Source organism: Peromyscus maniculatus, chromosome 3 (assembly GCF_049852395.1).
Source record: "Peromyscus maniculatus bairdii isolate BWxNUB_F1_BW_parent chromosome 3, HU_Pman_BW_mat_3.1, whole genome shotgun sequence".
Lineage (NCBI taxonomy): Eukaryota > Metazoa > Chordata > Mammalia > Rodentia > Cricetidae > Peromyscus > Peromyscus maniculatus.
The window spans coordinates 5,631,722-5,649,788 of record NC_134854.1 but is presented as its reverse complement, the minus strand read 5'-3'; the positions used below and the strand labels follow the sequence as shown (position 1 = coordinate 5,649,788).

The following is an 18,067-nucleotide window of genomic DNA, read 5'->3' as shown; positions in this document are numbered from 1 at the left end:
GGTGACCACCCCTCAACTTCAGCAAGCCCTGTTTTTTTTCCTTACAACCTTGTTCTCCTGTCTGTTCCACTGTAAGAATAGCTATTCACATCACACTATAGATGGCGGGAAAGCAGGCATAGCGAATAGGTCTAAACATCAGGCATGGTGGGAGATATACAAATGTGTCTCTTTTTTCACTTGATTTCCTGTGAAAAAGATTCTTAAAACATAAAGCTATCTACCTCACCCCAAAGAACTCATCTTATAAAATGTGACTTAGCAGGTAATGGAAACTACAACTTCAGATGCCTAGGGGAGAGAGGTACCAGTGGGAACTCATGACTGTCTAAGTTATTACAGCCAGATAGTGATGCCAAACTTGTCAGCCACTGAGTCCTCTCCCCAGGTTCATGAAGTTAAGAGCCTGCATCCATGCTTACTGAATCTTACAAGTGAACTGCAGAGTTGGAACTGCAAGCATGGGTGTAGTAAAGAACAATTTAGTCTCGAGACTGGAAAGATAAGGTAAAATTGATACCTGGCCAACAGAGCTCTTAAACCTGCTCCCAGACCTCCTGGAATACAGTAATCAGAACAAGACTGCAGATGTCTCCTGATGAGAAATGTGGTCCCTTAAAAAGACCAGTGTTGTCAGAGCAAATCCCTAACAGTCATCGAGCAGTAGAAAACACTGGTCACACAAAGTATCTCTGAGAGACAGTTTCATGTCTTTGTTTTGTTTTGCTTCTTGCTTTGTTTGTTTTTGAAAGTCCCTGTGGCCCAGGGTTTTCTAGACCTCATTATATACTCCAAACTGGGATCACTAAGAGATCTTTCAGTATCAGCATCCCATATACTAGAGGTATCGGCCTGAGATGCCGTTCCCAGGTTGATGCCTTATTCTTTCGTTTCTTGATGCCTTATTCTTAAATATAATTTTTAAGAGAGAGAGAGAGAATGAGAGAGAGAGAGAGAGAGAGAGAGAGAGAGAGAGAGAGAGAGAGAGAGAGAGAGAGAGAGAGCTGAAACAAACACATAAGAGTTGACTTCCAAGAGATGTGTGTAACTAGAGTACAGTGGAGACTCGGCTTACAGTCAATCAGATTAAGGGAATGTTTGAGTTAAGGACAGGGAATCACTGGGAAGCTCATGGGAGAGCAAGACAACAATCTATAACCCCATGTATAATCAAACTGCTCACTTCAAAGCACAAGTTGCTCCCAGAGTCAAAGCTGAGGACCTAAGGCTATGGTTCTCAACCTGTGGGTCTCAGTTCTTTTTGGGGGTCAAATCATCCTTTCAATGGGTCACCTAAGATCATTGGAAATATCAGACATTTTCATTATGATTCATAATAGTAGCAAAGTTACAGTTTTAAAGTAGCCATGAAATCATCTTATGGTTGGGGGTCACCACAACATGAGGAGGTAGGTGTGTTAAAGGGTAGGAAGGCTGAGAACCGCTGAGCTATGGGCTAAGCTCCCAGAGAAAGGAGTGTTATGGAGGAGGAAGACAGCAACTGTGTGCTCACTGGGAATCTGGAAAGCCCCCAACACAACAAAACTCAACCCTTCCAAAATTTAATCTTGTGCCCTAATCCTCAGCATCTTTGTCTCATTCAAAACTTGGACTCCCTTGAAGCGATAGATTTTTTGAATGTGCCATAATTAAATATTTGAGGAGCGAGTGAAAGGAAAACATTCCTTGTTATTTGACAAAGTTGTGTGATGTTCTGAAATGTAATTAAAAAGTAGAAATAACAGCTTCTGGCTGTTTCCTGTTGCTTTAGTTTGATCCCATGTCTATGGACTCTTGGGCTTCTTTTTCGGCGAGTCATGACTTTGAGACTAGCTAGGACACACGTCTAAGATGACAGCATGTTTCCTGTGGTCAACCACATGTTATCTAGCCTTAGGAACCGGTCATCTTGCTGCTCTTCAGACCCTATCCACGATCATCATTCAAGTCTGCAGTCAGATCGGCCCTCTGATCCTGTCCAGGGCAGTTCTGGAACACTTACACCATGGAAATTGTTTCCTATTTTGTCCGCTGAGCCTGGAACCACATCAAAAGTCTCTTGGAGGTTATTCAGGCCGAGATCAGTTTTAGAAAAGGTATTTGCTTGTCACATATCTGCCTGACACATTTCCAGTTCAGCAAGCCTGCCCTTTCTGTACCAGCTTTGAATTTTGGAAAATTCAAAGTTATTTCAGTTCGTAGCTATTAATTGTCATAGCAAGACATTCATTCTGATGAATGTTTATGTGAAATCAATTTTGAGTGTTGAAATTGCTTAATAGTTAAAGTTGCAACGCTAGTTTTATGGTGTGACTTAGAATAAGTTTCCATTTGTTTGGAAAGTCTTAACAAAAGTCATAGGTCAAAACTAACCAAGTTGAAATGTGGCATTTCACATCCTTACCTGGCAGGGGATATACCATGATCACGAAGGTGGTTTTTTCCTAGGCAGGCCTCATCCATTGCATTCCGGATCCATTGCTGACCCCTGCAATTTCTCCAAATGTGGGAAAATCAAATGCATTGATTTGTGGCAGTGGGTGACTGAGTTCACACTCCGCCCTGAATAAAATAAAGTAAACATGGCATTTCTACACATTCTAAATTATCTCTATGCCCACATTTTTACTTACATAAAAATAAAAGAAGACCTGCCATTGCAAACTGAGAGATGTCTCACGATATTAAAAGAAAAAAAGTCTATTGAAAAGTGAAAGTTACTTCTGGGCTACAAAGGACAAAACGTTCATTCTCCCTGCATTGAGTCAGACATCAGGTACCTGATTGCCTGTTGAGTTTTTATATGCCCATCATGTGGGTTTCCACTCTCAAATTATCCTAAGTACTGCAGTTAGCAGATTGACATATCAATAATTATTGAAAGACTAATTTTTACTTGAAAATAAAGTTGGAAGTCCATAAACCATGACTACCATATTCTAACCTAGATCTTTGCTGTGATAAATCTTTATTGTAAGATGTGCTAAATGGTAAGACTTTATTATATTGAACAATGCTATCATGTTAATAGGCTGTCATGTTTTAGGAAGATCAGTTGTCCTCTATTTCTTCTTAATTTGAAATATAGTTCCCAACAGGAAAATTAGAAAATAGGGAAAATAAAAAGGTAAAAGGACTCACTTTGGTTTAAAGGTAGTGAGAGATGTGTTCTTCAATACTCCTAATTAAATACTGCAAACATTTGCCAAGTCATATAAGCATATGCTGTTAACTGTATTATTATTAACTACATGTAGTGGGTCCTTTCCTTGCTAGTAGGCATGCATACTGTCCTCTGTAGCCAAGCATAGAGCAGTGTTTGGATGTGTAGCTTAGTATTAGTCCCTGGCAGAGGTGATCTGTGTGCCAGCTCATCTGGACCCTTTGTCCTGATTTCATTTATGTTTTCTAACCACTCACATACACTGTTTGTTGGTTTATTGTCATTGCTCAGAAGTATCTAACATTTGTGCCACTAGCTGTCCTCTTCAAAGCCACACTACACTTGACACATCAGCTGGATTTTAGCAACCCCAAATGGTCCTCTGACTTTTGGGAGGATCCCAACTTGGCTTGTTTCCACGCGAGATCAAAGGAAAGGAACTTTTGACTATACAGGTATCAAACATCTTCTTTGGCATAACATTTCCAACCCTTAAAAATGTGCCTAAATTACTTTTTCTCCATGTTAGAGATTGAAGCTAAAATAAGATGATATTTTGACACCTGGAGACAGGTAGCCGTTTGAAGGCTGGATGCTGATTTTTATGAGTAAGTTCAAAGAACTAATAGGCATGGAAACAGATTCTCAGGCCTACCATAAATTAGCACCAGTCTCCTTAATGTACTTGTGAACTATTCATTACATGGAAACAACATGATGCCTGACCTTGTAGATCTGGTCCCAGACAATGTCTTTGAAGTCACTTCATTCTTGTTCCTACTTCAAGTATCTTAGACATGTGTCTTTATATAGTCCTCTTGAGGGTAGGGACCATATCTGAATTCCTTCATGTGTTTTCTAGCGCAGAGAATTCTGAATATTGAAAGATGGGTCTTATATGGAAGGGGGGTCATTAAGAAGTGTGATGGGCTCTGCTGACTACCCAGGGGAGACCTCGATTTGGGGGATGTGGAGATGCGGGGTGGCTTGGGAAAGAGGGCTGGGGGTGGGAGGAGAGAGGAGGGGGATCTGTGGATAGCATGTGGAATGAGTAGAAAAATTCTTAATAAAGAAAAAAGACTATAGCATAAAATAAAAAAAGAATTTATATATGAAATACTACCTTGTTTTGTTTCTCCTTTGCTTTTTCATTGAAAAAGGATTACATGAATTTGTGTTCACTCTAAGAGTTTAAAAATAAGTATACACAATTAAACTAAAACCCTTGCCTGTATATTGTGGACATTTGCAATGTGATACATAGCTCTTGTTGGTTGGCTGGTTGGCTGGTTTTTGGTTTGTTTTTGTTTTTGTTTCTTAGACAGGGTTTCTCTGTGTAGCTTTGGCTGTCCTATAACTCCCTTTGTAGACCAGGCTGGTCTCGAACTCAGAAATCCACCTACCTCTGTCTCTTGAGTGCTGAGATTAAAGGCATGCACCACCATGCCTGGCCCATAGTTCCATTTTAAACTTGCATTCTTGATTTTACTCCTATTTATTTAAAAGTGTTGGGCTTTCAACACAATATTACTAGATTTATATAGCACTTGGTACAATTCAGAATTTCTTTATTTCTACATAAAAAATTTAGGGAATAAAGAGAATGTATGAAATGCTTTTTAATCTGCAGAATAAGCATTGCACTTTCCATCACATTATTGAACGTTGCATATATTTAGCTATTAACCTGTATTTATGATTCGATGGTCTTTATTACATCTTTGTTTATTTTATGCATATGTGTGTATGTGCATGTGCACATGTGTGTCAATCAGAGGAAACATGCAGAAGTCAGTGGTCTCCTTCCATTCTGTGGGTCCTGGGGAATTGAATTCAGAATGTCAGGCTTGGTGGCAAGCTCCTTTACCCACTGAGACATCTCACAGGTCCCTTCAGCCCAAACTTTACAATCAAGTTACAGAAAGAATGATAGCACTGAAGGTTGCTCCCCATAAAGAAATTTTCTATCTTAATGTAGGCATAAACGTAATAAAACAATGTTAAATATACTTGGCAGTTTAGCAAACATTGGGCATGTGATTAATGCCAGAGTGTGTCCCAAACACTCTGCATCCAGACCTCTGACCTCTGAAAATGGGCAAGCAAGACCTATGAATGTATTCAGTTCAGTATGTTACCCCGCAGATCCCAGTCTGCCTTCACCTGCTCATGATGCACCTCAACTCCTGGAAGTGTGACTTTATGCATACTTGGGACAAGGCACTCCAGGGAGCTGAAGGATTACTGGGTTATTCCAGCACAGACTACCACCTTGTTGATGGAAACACACACCCTGCAACTCCCCAGGCACTGGTCTTGGTCACTTCTTTCTGTTGCTCTGCCAGACACGTTTTCGGGCACACATCTGTACAGTTCTCTGCAGATTTATTATGTCCTTTCTGTTCCGACGGCCACTGGGCTTCCAAAGCCCAGGCTCCAACGAGCTGGGCCATTTAGTGAAACAGGGCTTTTTCTTCAACATTTGCTTATAGTTTGTTTGCAGACCATGGAACTCAGTCAGACAGCTTTACCCTTTATCCATGAGCTGTGATAAGCTTTGTCTGTGGTCAAGTAGAAAATCACAGCTATGGTTTTTTCCCCACAAGTCTTTGTAGCCCTGGTAACTCACACAGCCTGGCCAGAATATCTACCCATGAGTAGGTTACACAGGCTATGTATAACAGAAGCCCTCAGCACAAACCTGGGGCTCACTATAAAAGCACACTCTTATTCAATCCATATTTTCCTCCTGTACCTGGTAGATCCTGACTCAAGATGAATGCTTAACAAATCTGATGTATAAATATACTGTTGACAATCGGGATGAGGACGGGAGTGGAATTGTTCCCTAGACATTGGATTATAGAGACATCAGGGGAAGATATCCCTGGCTGGCATGTATCTGTGAGGAGCAGAGGACAACTAAACTGAAGAGTCATTTTTCTGAAGGACACTGTGGGATTCAGAGAACACAGCTGTCCCTGGGCCTTAGACAGTGAGCCTTGGCTGTGGATGTGGCTCAATGGCTCTGAGTGCTTAGCATGTACCAGGCCCTGGGCTCAATTTTAAGAACAGACACACACATTCATGCACGCACATATATGCATACACACACATGCACACACACATGCGCACACACACACACTCCACACACACGCACACGCATGCACCCCACATCACAGATAATAAAGCTATGGAAAGATGAGGATCACCACCATTTCTGTTGTTCTGTTTCCGCACAGTCTACCACCCCCCTACACACACACACACACACAGTGAAGAGGACTGTGTGAGAAAATGAAGAAGCAAGCCTCCTCCCAAAGGCTTTCATTTTGAGGAACGGGTTAAGTCATGATGAACTCTGAGGCCAGATGTGATCACACTGATAGAAAGGCAGCTCCTATAGGAAACCCACCCACAACCACCGGCACTTTTTGTTCTCAAATGATTGATCGTGGTTATTTTCCTACATTGAATCTTCGTTTGTTTGTTTTTTTGAGACAGGGTTTCTCTGTGTAGCCTTGGCTATCCCAGAACTCAGGCTGGCCTCAAACTCACAGAGATCTGCCTGCCTCTGCCTCCCAGTGCTGGAATTAAAGGTGGGAGCCACCACCGCCAGGCCCTATATTGATTCTTAACGTGAATTTTGGAATTTGACATGCATCCCCCAATCTCACAGTACACTTTAATCGACTGTGAAGCCCTGACGTGGTTTATCGCTTCATTTGTCCATGAGTCATTTGTGTCTCATTGACCTTGTAATGGAGTCTTCACCTACAGTTGGTAGATCATTGTTGAACTTAGTTATTTGGTATTACAAGAGATGTTTTGTTTTTTTTCTTTTTTCTTTTTTTTTTTTTTGTTTTTTGTTTTTGTTTTTGTTTTTTATTTATTTTTTTATTTTACAATATCATTCAGTTCTACATATCAGCCATGGGTTCCCCTATTCTCCCACCTCCCACCCCCTTCCCTTCCCCCCAGCTCACCCCCCATTCCCACCTCCTCCAGGGCAAATCTCACCCCCTCCCCGACCCCGAGGACTACGATCAACCTGGTAGACTCAGTCCAGGCAGGTCCAGTCCCTTCCTCCCAGACTGAGCCAAGTGTCCCTGCATAAGCTCCAGGTTTCAAACAGCCAACTCATGCAATGAGCACAGGACTTGGTCTCACTGCCTAGTTTCCTCCCAAACTGATCAAGCCAATCAACTGTCTCACCTATTCAGAGGGCCTGATCCAGCTGGGGGCCCCTCAGCCTTTGGTTCATAGTTCATGTGTTTCCATTCATTTGACTATTTTTTTTCAATAATTGAGTAAAACCTAAATTTATTATAAGCCACAGTCGTCCTAGGGACCTCCATGCTATATATATAGCCTCCATGGTTCTATGGGTTGTGGTCTGATGGTTCTTTATTTTATATCTAGAATCCACTTATGAGTGAGTACATACCATGACTGTCTTTCTGGGTTTGGGTTACCTCACTCAGGATGATTTTTTCTAGTTCCATCCATTTGCCTGCAAATTTCATGCTTTCATTGTTTTTCTCTGCTGAGTAGTACTCCATTGTGTATATGTACCACATTTTTTTCATCCATTCCTCTGTTGACGGGCATCTAGGTTGTTTCCAGGTTCTGGATATTACAAATAGTGCTGCTATGAACATAGCTGAGCATGCATCTTTATGGTATGAATCAGCATTCCTTGGGTATATGCCCAAGAGTGGGATGGCTGGGTCTTGAGGTAGTTCGATTCCTAATTTTCTGAGAAACCGCCATACTGATTTCCACAGTGGTTGTACAAGTTTACATTCCCACCAACAGTGGAGGAGTGTTCCCTTTGCTCCACATCCTCTCCAACATTGGCTGTCATTGGTGTTTTTGATCGTAGCCATTCTGACAGGTGTAAGGTGGTATCTCAGAGTTGTTTTGATTTGCATTTCTCTGATGATTAAGGATGTTGAGCATTTCTTTTTGGGGGGGACCACAAAAAATATGTATCTATATTTTTGTATTGGGGGGAGGGTGTAGAAAAGAAAGCAGCCCCTATACTGGGCCCTATTCAGTGGCAGCTTCTTGTTCCATAGGGTTAAGGAAGACTTGGAGGAAATAAAAGTTGTTTGGAAAAATCCAGGTGTAGTTGCTTTGTATGCTGTGATGGGTAGGAGAGATGAAGTGAAGGGCGCAGGCCCCTCACACCCTCCATCTTGCCTCAGACTATGTCCTGGAACCCTGGGGCGGAGAAAGCGCCACTTTCATTCCTGTTTCTTGGGATTGTTGACTGTCACGTAGTGGTAGAGCACCACCAGCAAGAAAAGCGACACGCCCAGCATGTTGGCGAAGATGGCCAGCTGCATGTCCCTGATCATCCTGCGGACAAGGGGAGGGACTGAGCCTCGGGCCGCGCTCTCCTGGCCCTCACCGGCCCAGTCGGTCCTCGCCACCACTGTGGTCCAGCCTCCACCGGGCTCGCGTGGGACACAGCGCCTGTGAGCCTCTCACCTGACCCGCTCGCCTCAGCTCCGATGCTACCCCGGCACAAGCTCCAGGGAGGCGACCTGAGCCCGAGCATTTCTTTAAATGTCTTTCAGCCATTTGTAGTTCTTGTTTTGTGAATTCTCTGTTTAGCTCTTTAGCCCATTTTTTAATTGGACTATTCAGTATTTTGATGTCTAGTTTCTTGAGTTCTTTATATACTGTAGAGATCAATCCTCTGTCAGATGTGGGGTTGGTGAAGATCTTTTTCCATTCTGTTGGCTGTCTTTTTGTCTTATTGACTGTGTCTTTTGCCCTGCAAAAGCTTCTCAGTTTCAAGAGGTCCCATTTATTAATTGTTGTGCTCACAGTCTGTGCTGTTGGTGTTTTATTTAGGAAATGGTCTCCAGTGCCAATGCGTTCAAGAGTGCTTCCTACTTTCTTTTCTATTAAGTTTAGTGTAACTGGATTTATGTTGAGGTCTTTGATCCACTTGGACTTGAGTTTTGTGCATGGTGACAGATATGGATCTATTTGTAATCTTTTACATATTGACATCCAGTTATGCCAGCACCATTTGTTGAAGATACTTTCTTTGTTCCATTGTATAGTTTTGGCTCCTTTGTCAAAAACCAGGTGTTCATATGTGCATGGGTTAATGTCAGGGTCTTCAATTCGATTCCATTGGTCCGTATGTCGGTTTTTACACCAGTACCAAGCTGTTTTTATTACTATAGTTCTATAGTAGAGTTTGAGGTCAGGGATGGTGATGCCTCCAAAGGTTGCTTTATCGTATAGGATTCTTTTAGCTATCCTGGGTCTTTTGTTTTTCCATATGAAGTTGAGTATTTTTCTTTCCAAGTCTGTGAAGAATTGTGTTGGGATTTTGATGGGGATTGCATTGAATCTGTAGATTGCTTTTGAATCTGTAGATTGCCATTTTTACTATGTTAATCCTACCTACCCATGAGCATGGGTGATCCTTCCATTTTCTGATATCTTCTTCAGTTTCTTTCCTTAGAGATTTAAAGTTCTTATCAAAAAGGTCCTTCACTTGTTTAGTTAGTGTTATCCCAAGGTATTTTATATTATTTGTGGCTATTGTAAAGGGTGATGTTTCTCTGACTTCTTTCTCAGCCCTTTTATCATTTGTGTATAGGAGGGCTACTGATTTTTTTTGAGTTGATCTTATATCCTGCCCCTTTACTGAAGGAGTTTATCAGCTGTAGGAGTTCCCTGGTAGAGTTTTTGGGGTCACTTCTGTATACTATCATATCATCTGCAAATAGTGAAAGTTTGACTTCTTCCTTGCCAATTTGTATCCCTTTGATCTCCTTTTGTTGTCTTATTGCTCTGGCTAGAACTTCTAGTACTATATTGAATAAATATGGGGAGAGTGGACAGCCTTGTCTTGTTCCTGAATTTAGTGGTATCACTTTGAGTTTCTCTCCATTTAATTTGATGTTTGCTGTTGGCTTGCTATAAATTGCTTTTATTATGTTTAGAAATGTTCCTTGTATTCCTGATCTTTCTAAGACCTTTATCATGCAGGGGTGTTGGATTTTGTCAAAGGCTTTTTCAGCATCTAGGGAGATGATCATGTGGTTTTTTTTCTTTCAGTTTGTTTATATGGTATATTACATTGACTGATTTTCGTATGTTGAACCATCCTTGCATCCCTGGGATGAATCCTACATGGTCATGATGGATGATTGTTTTGATGTATTCTTGGATTTGGTTTGCCAATATTTTGCTGAGTATTTTTGCATCAATGTTCATGAAAGAGATTGGTCTGTAGTTCTCTTTCTTTGTTGCATCTTTGTGTGGTTTGGGTATCAGGGTAATTGTAGCCTCATAAAAAGAGTTTGGTAGTGTTCCTTCTGTTTCTATTGTGTGGAACACTTTGAAGAGTATTGGTATTAGTTCTTCTTTGAAAGTCTGGTAGAATTCTGCACTGAAACCATCTAGTCCTGGGCTTTTTTTGGTTGGGAGACTTTTGATGACTGTTTCTATTTCTTTAGAGGTTATTGGTCTATTTAAATGGTTTATCTGGTCTTGGTTTAATTTTGGTATGTGGTATTCATCCAGAAAATTGTCCATTTCTTCCTGGTTTTCCATTTTTGTGGAGTACAAGTTTTTGAAGTATGATCTGATGATTCTCTGGATTTCCCCGTTGTCTGTTGTTATGTCTCCCTTTTCATTTCTGATTTTGTGAACTTGGGTGCTCTCTCTTTGCCTTTTGGTTAATTTGGCTAGGGGTTTGTCTATCTTGTTGATTTTTTCAAAGAACCAACTCTTTGTTTCATGGATTTTTTGAATTGTTCTCTTGTTTTCTATTTCGTTGATTTCAGCCCTCAATTTGATTATTTCCTGGCTTCTATTTCTCCTACGTGAATTTGTTTCTTTTTTTCTAGAGCTTTCAGTTGTGCTGTTAATTCATTGGTATGGGATTGCTCCATCTTCTTTATGTGTGCATTTAGAGCTATGAATTTTCCTCTTAGCACTGCTTTCATAGTGTCCCATAAGTTTGGGTATGTTGTACTTTCATTTTCATTGAATTCTAGGAAATCTTTAATTTCTTTCTTTACTTCTTCCTTGACCCATTGATGTTTCAGGTGGGCATTATTCAATTTCCATGAGTTTGTGGGTTTTCTATAATTTTTGTTGTTGTTGAGGTCTAACTTGAAGGCATTGTGGTCTGATAAGATACAGGAGGTTATTCCAATTTTTTTTGTATCTGTTGAGATTTGTTTTGTGGCCAAGCATGTGGTCAATTTTTGAGAAGGTTCCATGGGGTGCTGAGAAGAAGGTATATTCTTTTGTGTTAGGATGGAATGTTCTGTAGATATCTATTAGGTCTATTTGAGTAATAACATCTGTTAGGTCCTTTATTTCTTTGTTAAGTTTCAGTCTGGTAGATCTGTCTTTTGGTGAGAGTGGTGTGTTAAAATCTCCCACTTCTAAAGTGTGGGGTTTGATGTGCGTTTTAAACTTTAATAGTGTTTCTTTTATGAACGTGGGTGCTTTTGTATTTGGAGCATAAATGTTTAGAATCGAGACTTCATCTTGGTGGATTTTTCCCATGATAAATATGTAATGTCCATCCTGATCTCTTTTGATTCATTTTAGTTTGAAGTCTATTTTATTAGATATTAGGATAGCTACACCAGCTTCTTTCTTAGGTCCATTTGCTTGGAAAGCCTTTTCCCAGCCCTTTCCTCGGAGGCAGTGTCTGTCTTTGAAATTAAGGTGTATTTCTTGTATGCAGCAGATGGATGGGTCCTGTTTTCTTATCCATTCTGTTAGCCTGTGTCTTTTTATAGGTGAGTTGAGACCATTGATATTGATGGATATTAATGACCAGTGATTGTTAATTCCTGTTATTTTTTTGTGGTTGTGTTGTGTTGTCCTTCTGTGTGTTTAGTGTTTTGATTATTATGTGGCGAGGCGAGGGGACTTTTTTTTTTTTTTTTTTTTTTTGATCCAGCCTATTCGGTGTTCTGTAAGCTTCTTGTATCTTCATAGGTATTTCTTTCTCTAGGTTAGGAAAGTTTTCTTCTATGATTTTGTTGAATATATTTTCTGTGCCTTTGAGTTGGTATTCTTCTCCTTCTTCTATCCCTGTTATTCTTAGGTTTGGTCTTTTCATGGTGTCCCAAATTTCCTGGATGTTTTGTGTTACGACTTTTTTGTCTTTAGTGTTTTCTTTGACTGACGAATCTATTTTCTCTATTGTGTCTTCAGTGTCAGAGATTCTCTGTTCCAGCTCTTGCAATCGGTTGGTTATGCTTGTTTCTGTAGTTCCTGTTCGTTTAGTCAGGATTTCTATTTCCAGCATTCCCTCAGCATGTGTTTTCTTTATTGTCTCAAATTCATTTTTCAGATCTTGGAATGTTTCTTTCATCTGTTTAATTGTTTTTTCTTGACTTTCTTTGATTTCTTACTTCACTATTTGTGAAGACCTTCAAAACATCATCACTAGAATTTTTTTTTCCTTTCTCTCATCCGACTTCCCAGAGACCTTATCCTCTTCCCAGTTTATTTCTTGGTCCCTACTTTACTTCCCCAAACCTTCATTTCTGACACTCTGAGTTCTGTTTGCTTGGAAGAAGAAGACAATGATTTAGGCCTCCACAAGGACGTGTTTTGTAAAATGTAGATATAAACCATAAATATGCCTTATGTATGTATGAGTGGATATTTACAAAGTAGCCACAAGTCACACAAAAATGGTGATATGTGGAGAGAGAACTGAGTGGCTGAGGTAGGAACGGAGATGGCAAGGAAACTTTTGATCGTAAGCTCTTTAGGCTTTATGAATAGAATCTATTCAAAATAATGTTTGAAATAAAAGCATATGTGCATACAGAAATATACGAAGCTTAAAGCATAGGCTATTTTTGCAGGTTCCATGATTTACTAACTGTCCAAAGAAATGCAACTTCTAACTATAACACTATCATCTTTTGGGTAAGGAGTGGAAAAGTACTTTTATTTTCTCTGAAAATAATGTGAGTTGCCATTTTGTTCCATTGCAGACTTAAAGTACCAAGTTTGAATCAATGATATGGAAACTTACAACATTGTCTGCTCTACTGCAGAGAGAGAATGTCAAACCATATGCAATTGTTTCTGGTCCAAATACACATGTTCTTGCACACACACACACACACACACACACAGAGAGAGAGAGAGAGAGAGAGAGAGAGAGAGAGAGAGAGAGAGAGAGAGAGAGAGAATGAGAATCTGGTAGAGACATCACGTAGAACAGTTCCACAGTCTCGCTAGGAACAGAAAACTCAAGGTGTGAAAAGTGACAAGACTTCTAACTTCTGCTTCGGTCTTTTTGAAACACAGGTTATACTGGTTCTTGTTTATGTAAATCGTCTCTGAGCCCTTTAGGCAGCATCTGTGTGGCAACAATGCAGTGGAAGCATGAGAGCGGGTCACATCGGTCTATGTGGAGTTCAAATGGCTATGGTTTTGCACCCCTAATTCCTTCGTCTTTATTTGCAGGTAGTGAAATCAAAGTTATCCAGAGAGCACCATGTTATCAAGATGAAAAGATCCGAGAACCACATTGTGGGGAAATACTTCAGCAGTCAAAACAACCTACAGAGACAAAATTCTGTCCCAAATGTTCATTCACCATATCATGTCAGAGGTCCAATAAATCAGGTTTGTTCTGAAATCCTGCTCAGCAGGATGTGTGCAAGGCAGAGGTCTGCACAAGCTCCCTGAAGGGGAGCTGAGTTCAGAGTTAGAGATAAGCCATTCGCCTGGACAATGGTCTGACAACCAGACGTGCCTCACGCATGCTTTGCAGTGGTCGCACACTCACCAGCGCAAGCAGGCACACCAGAGCACACGGCTTACAAAAGAGCAGCGACATGTGTTTTTTACCATTGCGATCTTGGGCATCCATCCGTTGGCTTCAGACCGAAGGACAGAACTATGAGGAGATCTTCTGAAATGTGATCACAAACTACGACCATGTGGACCAGATATTGCATTGCAATGATAAACAAAAATATAGAAATGTAACAATATGAGGCTAGAGTAATGCCGTTCCTGTGCTGTGGTCTCCACGGGCACACTACAAGTGACGAGGAAGCAATTACATTCCACCTAGAAGGAGGGATAACACTTAAGTTCTTTACCAGGAGAAAACGGGGTATTTACGGTGGTTTGAGCTTTGCGGATCTAATGCTTATGAAAAACATTTCTTCTTACACTTTTAAAAGTTCATAACGGAAGGGAAAGAACAAGAGTGATGCTCTACAGAGGAATTCAAAGAGATGCTCTGCAAGTGATAAGAAGTGATACTGTATTCAACTCCGCACTCCTGTGAGTTCCACAAACATCCCTCCACCCCAAACTGTGAGCTTGGATGCGGAACGCAGTCTAAATTGACGATATACATAATTTTAAACTGCGGAACAAAATAAAGCTCCCCAAGTGTTACTTTGCTGTGTTTATGGATGCTATTGCTGAAGAAGCTTTCACTTGCCCCTACAGATGTATCTCATTAAGACAACGGTTACATTTCAGATATTTTTGCAAAGGATTGCAGAATCTCAAATGTATAAGCATAAAGAATTTTCTATGTATCCACAAATAGTACTATGTGACTAGTATCTGTATTTTTATTTGAACGAATGTGTTTAATTCAAATTAGAGTAGGCATACAAATATTTTTATGAAAATTGTGGCATAAGTAGGAAACATACCTAATTCTAGCATTGAAAACTTTCACTTCTGTCTTTTTAAATACAGAATGGCAAATTGCCTTATTATACAAACTCCTTGTTGTGAGATAATATCTCACTGCTATGGTAAGTTTTAAAGGATGATTTGGGGGTGAGAAGAAGTTGAGAGGCCTAACTCAGCATGTAGCTAAGATCACTAAGTGTACAAATACCTCAAGTTCATTGCCATAAAAAAGAAACTATTTTGTTCTATTGACCCATCAATTATTTAGATTGAATATCCACCTTCTTCAAATACTCTATTTTTATATCTATTTTTATAAGAACATAAACATGAATTTATATTTAACTGTATTAAATTATATTTAAGTATGACTATCATTTGACATAAACAACATATGCATCTAGAAATACTTTTTTTTGAACAACGGTACCAAATTAACTTAAAAATGAAATAGTTTGTATACATGCATCTATATACAAACACTGTTTTTAGATGTTCAGTTATTTTTGATGGTATGAAATGTTAGCAATTGATGCAGCTGCTCCATCAAATTTTAATGCATTGCACCTTCAACAACAGTATTACAGCTAATGCTAGCTTTTTGTAACTCACTATAAGTGTCAATGTAAAAACCCTCTCTCTGACTTGAGTTAGTCTGGCATTTTCCTCTTCACCATTGAAACAATAATAGATGTTAGAAACAATTGTAGTGTATTTTCAATAAATGTCTAACTGGTAATCATCTGTGTTTCTGTGTTCAAAGAGTACCTTTTTTAAAATATTTATTTATTTGTATGTGCACTGGTGTTTGTTTTGCCTATGGAAAGGTGTTGGGTCCCCTGGATAGTTACAGACAGTTGTGAGCCGCCTTGTGGGTACTGAGAATTGAACCTGGGTCCTCTGCCAGAGCAGTCAGTGCTCTTAACTGCTAAGCCATCTCTCCAGCCCCTAGAGAGTATCTTATACCTTCCCTCTTTTCAAAAGTTTTTAGACTTATTTATTTTACTTTATGTATATGGAAGTTCTCCCTGCATGTATGTATTGTATGGGTACCACATGAGTTCCTGGTGCTCATGGAAGTCAGAAGAGAGCATTAGATTATCTGGAGCTGGAGTTACAGAGGGTTCTAAGCCACCCTGCAAATGTGGGGAATCAAATCACAAACCTCTACAAGTCCCCTTAACCCCTGAGCCATCTCTCCAGCCCCTTAGCTTCCCATCTGCTAGAGTTACACAACCACACAAAGAGTGCCTACTGGGAAGGTGTGTTGTTAAGTGGATTCTCATGCTGGAGCGTGACAAGCGGGATGAAGCACATAGTCACTTCAGCTCTGACACTCTCTCAGCAATGGATGGGATGAACTCTCTGTTGTGACCAAAGGTTTTGAGTGTAGTTTAGTAGTAAGTATTTTTTTTTTTTTTGTAACAGAAGGCACTGAAATTCTAGTGACTGTTTCCATCATTTCTTAACTGAGGAAACTATATTTTGCATTGGATAAATAAATGTGAATATGTGCCTTTACAAACATATTTCTCCATTTTAGAACATTTTAATTTGAGCAGGGGAAAATAGGAGTAGGCCTTTAAAAACATTTTAAGTGTGAAAGTTACAGGAAGTGTATTGTTTTGAGTAAGAATTGATCGGCATCCAATCTAAACTATACTTAAAACAAAACATAATATTAAAAGTCAAGAAATAACTGCAGAAACATTTCCAAACTGCTCTGTTGACACTGGGCAGGAGTGAGGGGGTATACCTATGTGTGCAAGGGAGCATGTACATGTGCATTGTGTGTGTGTGTGTGTGTGTGTGTGTGTGTGTGTAAGTGTGCATCTGTATATATTGTGTGTATGTGTTCGTGTTGTGTGTATGTATGAGTGTGTGTTTGTATATGTATGCATGTGTATTATATGTGAGTGTGTGTGTATGAGTGTGTGTGTGTGTGTGTGTGTGTGTGTGTGTGTGTTTTAAAGGTGCAGTACACTGTTCACCTGCAACCAAGCAGACCTTATAAAGATGCCAAAATACATTCACCCTTTCTTGCTGAGCTGGTTTACATTGGAGTCATCAAATCTTTTTTAGACTAGTTTCCTTTATGTCCATAAGTCTTCCCCGCAGAGGACTGAGTCTCACTTAAAGCACTGGGAAAACTTACTGGAAACAATTCTAATGGAAACAAGGAAGAAAATAAAACCCAATGGTATCCTGCATGTTGAATTTGTCCCTTTAGTTCCATCTCACTGAAAAATCCCAAAGAAATATTTTTAAATGGGTCTAAAATTACATTATCCATATCTCTTCACAGATTTAAGGCTTTGGAATGAAAGGAGAGAAGAAACATCTACTGCTGCAAAAGCTTGAGCCAAGATCACACTAAGCATTGTCCTTAATTTAAGCAAATGCTGAAACAAAAATATAAGAAAATCACCAACATTTATCCTAGTACCATTCACTTAAAATAAGCAAATGTAACAATAACTTCAAAAGCATGCATCCCAGCACAAAGCAGCAGCACCCTGTGTCCACAGTTTTGACTGGATCAAGGAATAACTGCCCTGCAAATGGTACTCTGACTTTTGTTGTTGTTTGCTTGCTGGCTTGCTTGTTTTTGAGACAGAGGCTCCATTTGTAGCCAACCCTGGCCTGAAACTCAAGATCCTCCTTATGAATGCTAGGGTTACAGACATGAATCATCATGCCTGACTTTATTTTTTTATATACATTTAAATTTCAAATGCTTTTGATTACTCTTGGAAGTGAAGGCATTTTTGATAGATCATATCAGCTTAGGGAGTTGATCCAGAAGTTGTCAGAACCCCCCAAAACATGCTAAAGACAACAGGATCTTGAGCATGCTTGCAAACTAGACTCTGTGTTTGGCTAAGCTTCCAAGATTTCATATGGTCTGCAAGTCTTTTATCATGTTTTTATTGCTGCAATAACCGCTATTATCAACTTCCATATTCCTGTGACTGTCCACTCACTTGGTATATGGGCAGACAGATTCCTTTTCTCCTCACCAATAAAAACTATGCGTCTAACAGCACAGTCTACTTCTTTTCTTTATGTGCCCTGAAAATTAAGGAATTTGATTTGTTGGATCACAGATCGCTGAGCCTTGGCACACACAATAATACACAATCCATTTGTTCACTTTTACAATTTATCAGTGGCAGTCTGTGAGTCTACTTACAACATAAGTCAACGTAATTCCTTAACACT

General features: G+C 39.8%; 2 protein-coding genes and 1 non-coding gene across 7 annotated transcripts in view; 2 read left to right on the top strand and 1 right to left on the bottom strand.

Annotated features, from left to right (window-relative positions):
• The window catches only part of Cped1 (cadherin like and PC-esterase domain containing 1), a 294,083-nt gene extending 278,499 nt beyond the window's left edge, over window positions 1-15,584 (top strand). For all 5 annotated transcript variants that reach the window (XR_013049666.1, XM_006994487.4, XM_006994486.4 and 2 more), the window contains one exon: window positions 13,649-15,584. Coding sequence is in view for 4 of the 5 variants with exons in the window: in XM_006994487.4 (XP_006994549.1) it covers window positions 13,649-13,873 (225 nt within the window). In the remaining variant the exon portion in view is untranslated. The remainder of the gene's footprint in view (window positions 1-13,648) is intronic.
• LOC121828439 (U1 spliceosomal RNA) lies at window positions 2,397-2,564 on the top strand. Its single transcript, XR_006070908.1, has one exon. It is a non-coding gene; the product is annotated as a U1 spliceosomal RNA (small nuclear RNA).
• LOC143272133 (dolichyl-diphosphooligosaccharide--protein glycosyltransferase subunit 4-like) lies at window positions 8,152-8,574 on the bottom strand. The gene has a single exon (XM_076566034.1). It carries the CDS (start codon window positions 8,524-8,526, stop codon window positions 8,413-8,415), a length of 114 nt encoding a protein of 37 aa, XP_076422149.1. The 5' UTR covers window positions 8,527-8,574; the 3' UTR covers window positions 8,152-8,412.
• Window positions 15,585-18,067: the final 2,483 nt, after the last annotated feature.

Excerpts from the sequence above, each read along its gene's own strand:
- LOC143272133 (XM_076566034.1), bottom strand. The coding sequence starts at position 8,526 with ATGATCAGGGACATGCAGCTGGCCATCTTCGCCAACATGCTGGGCGTG.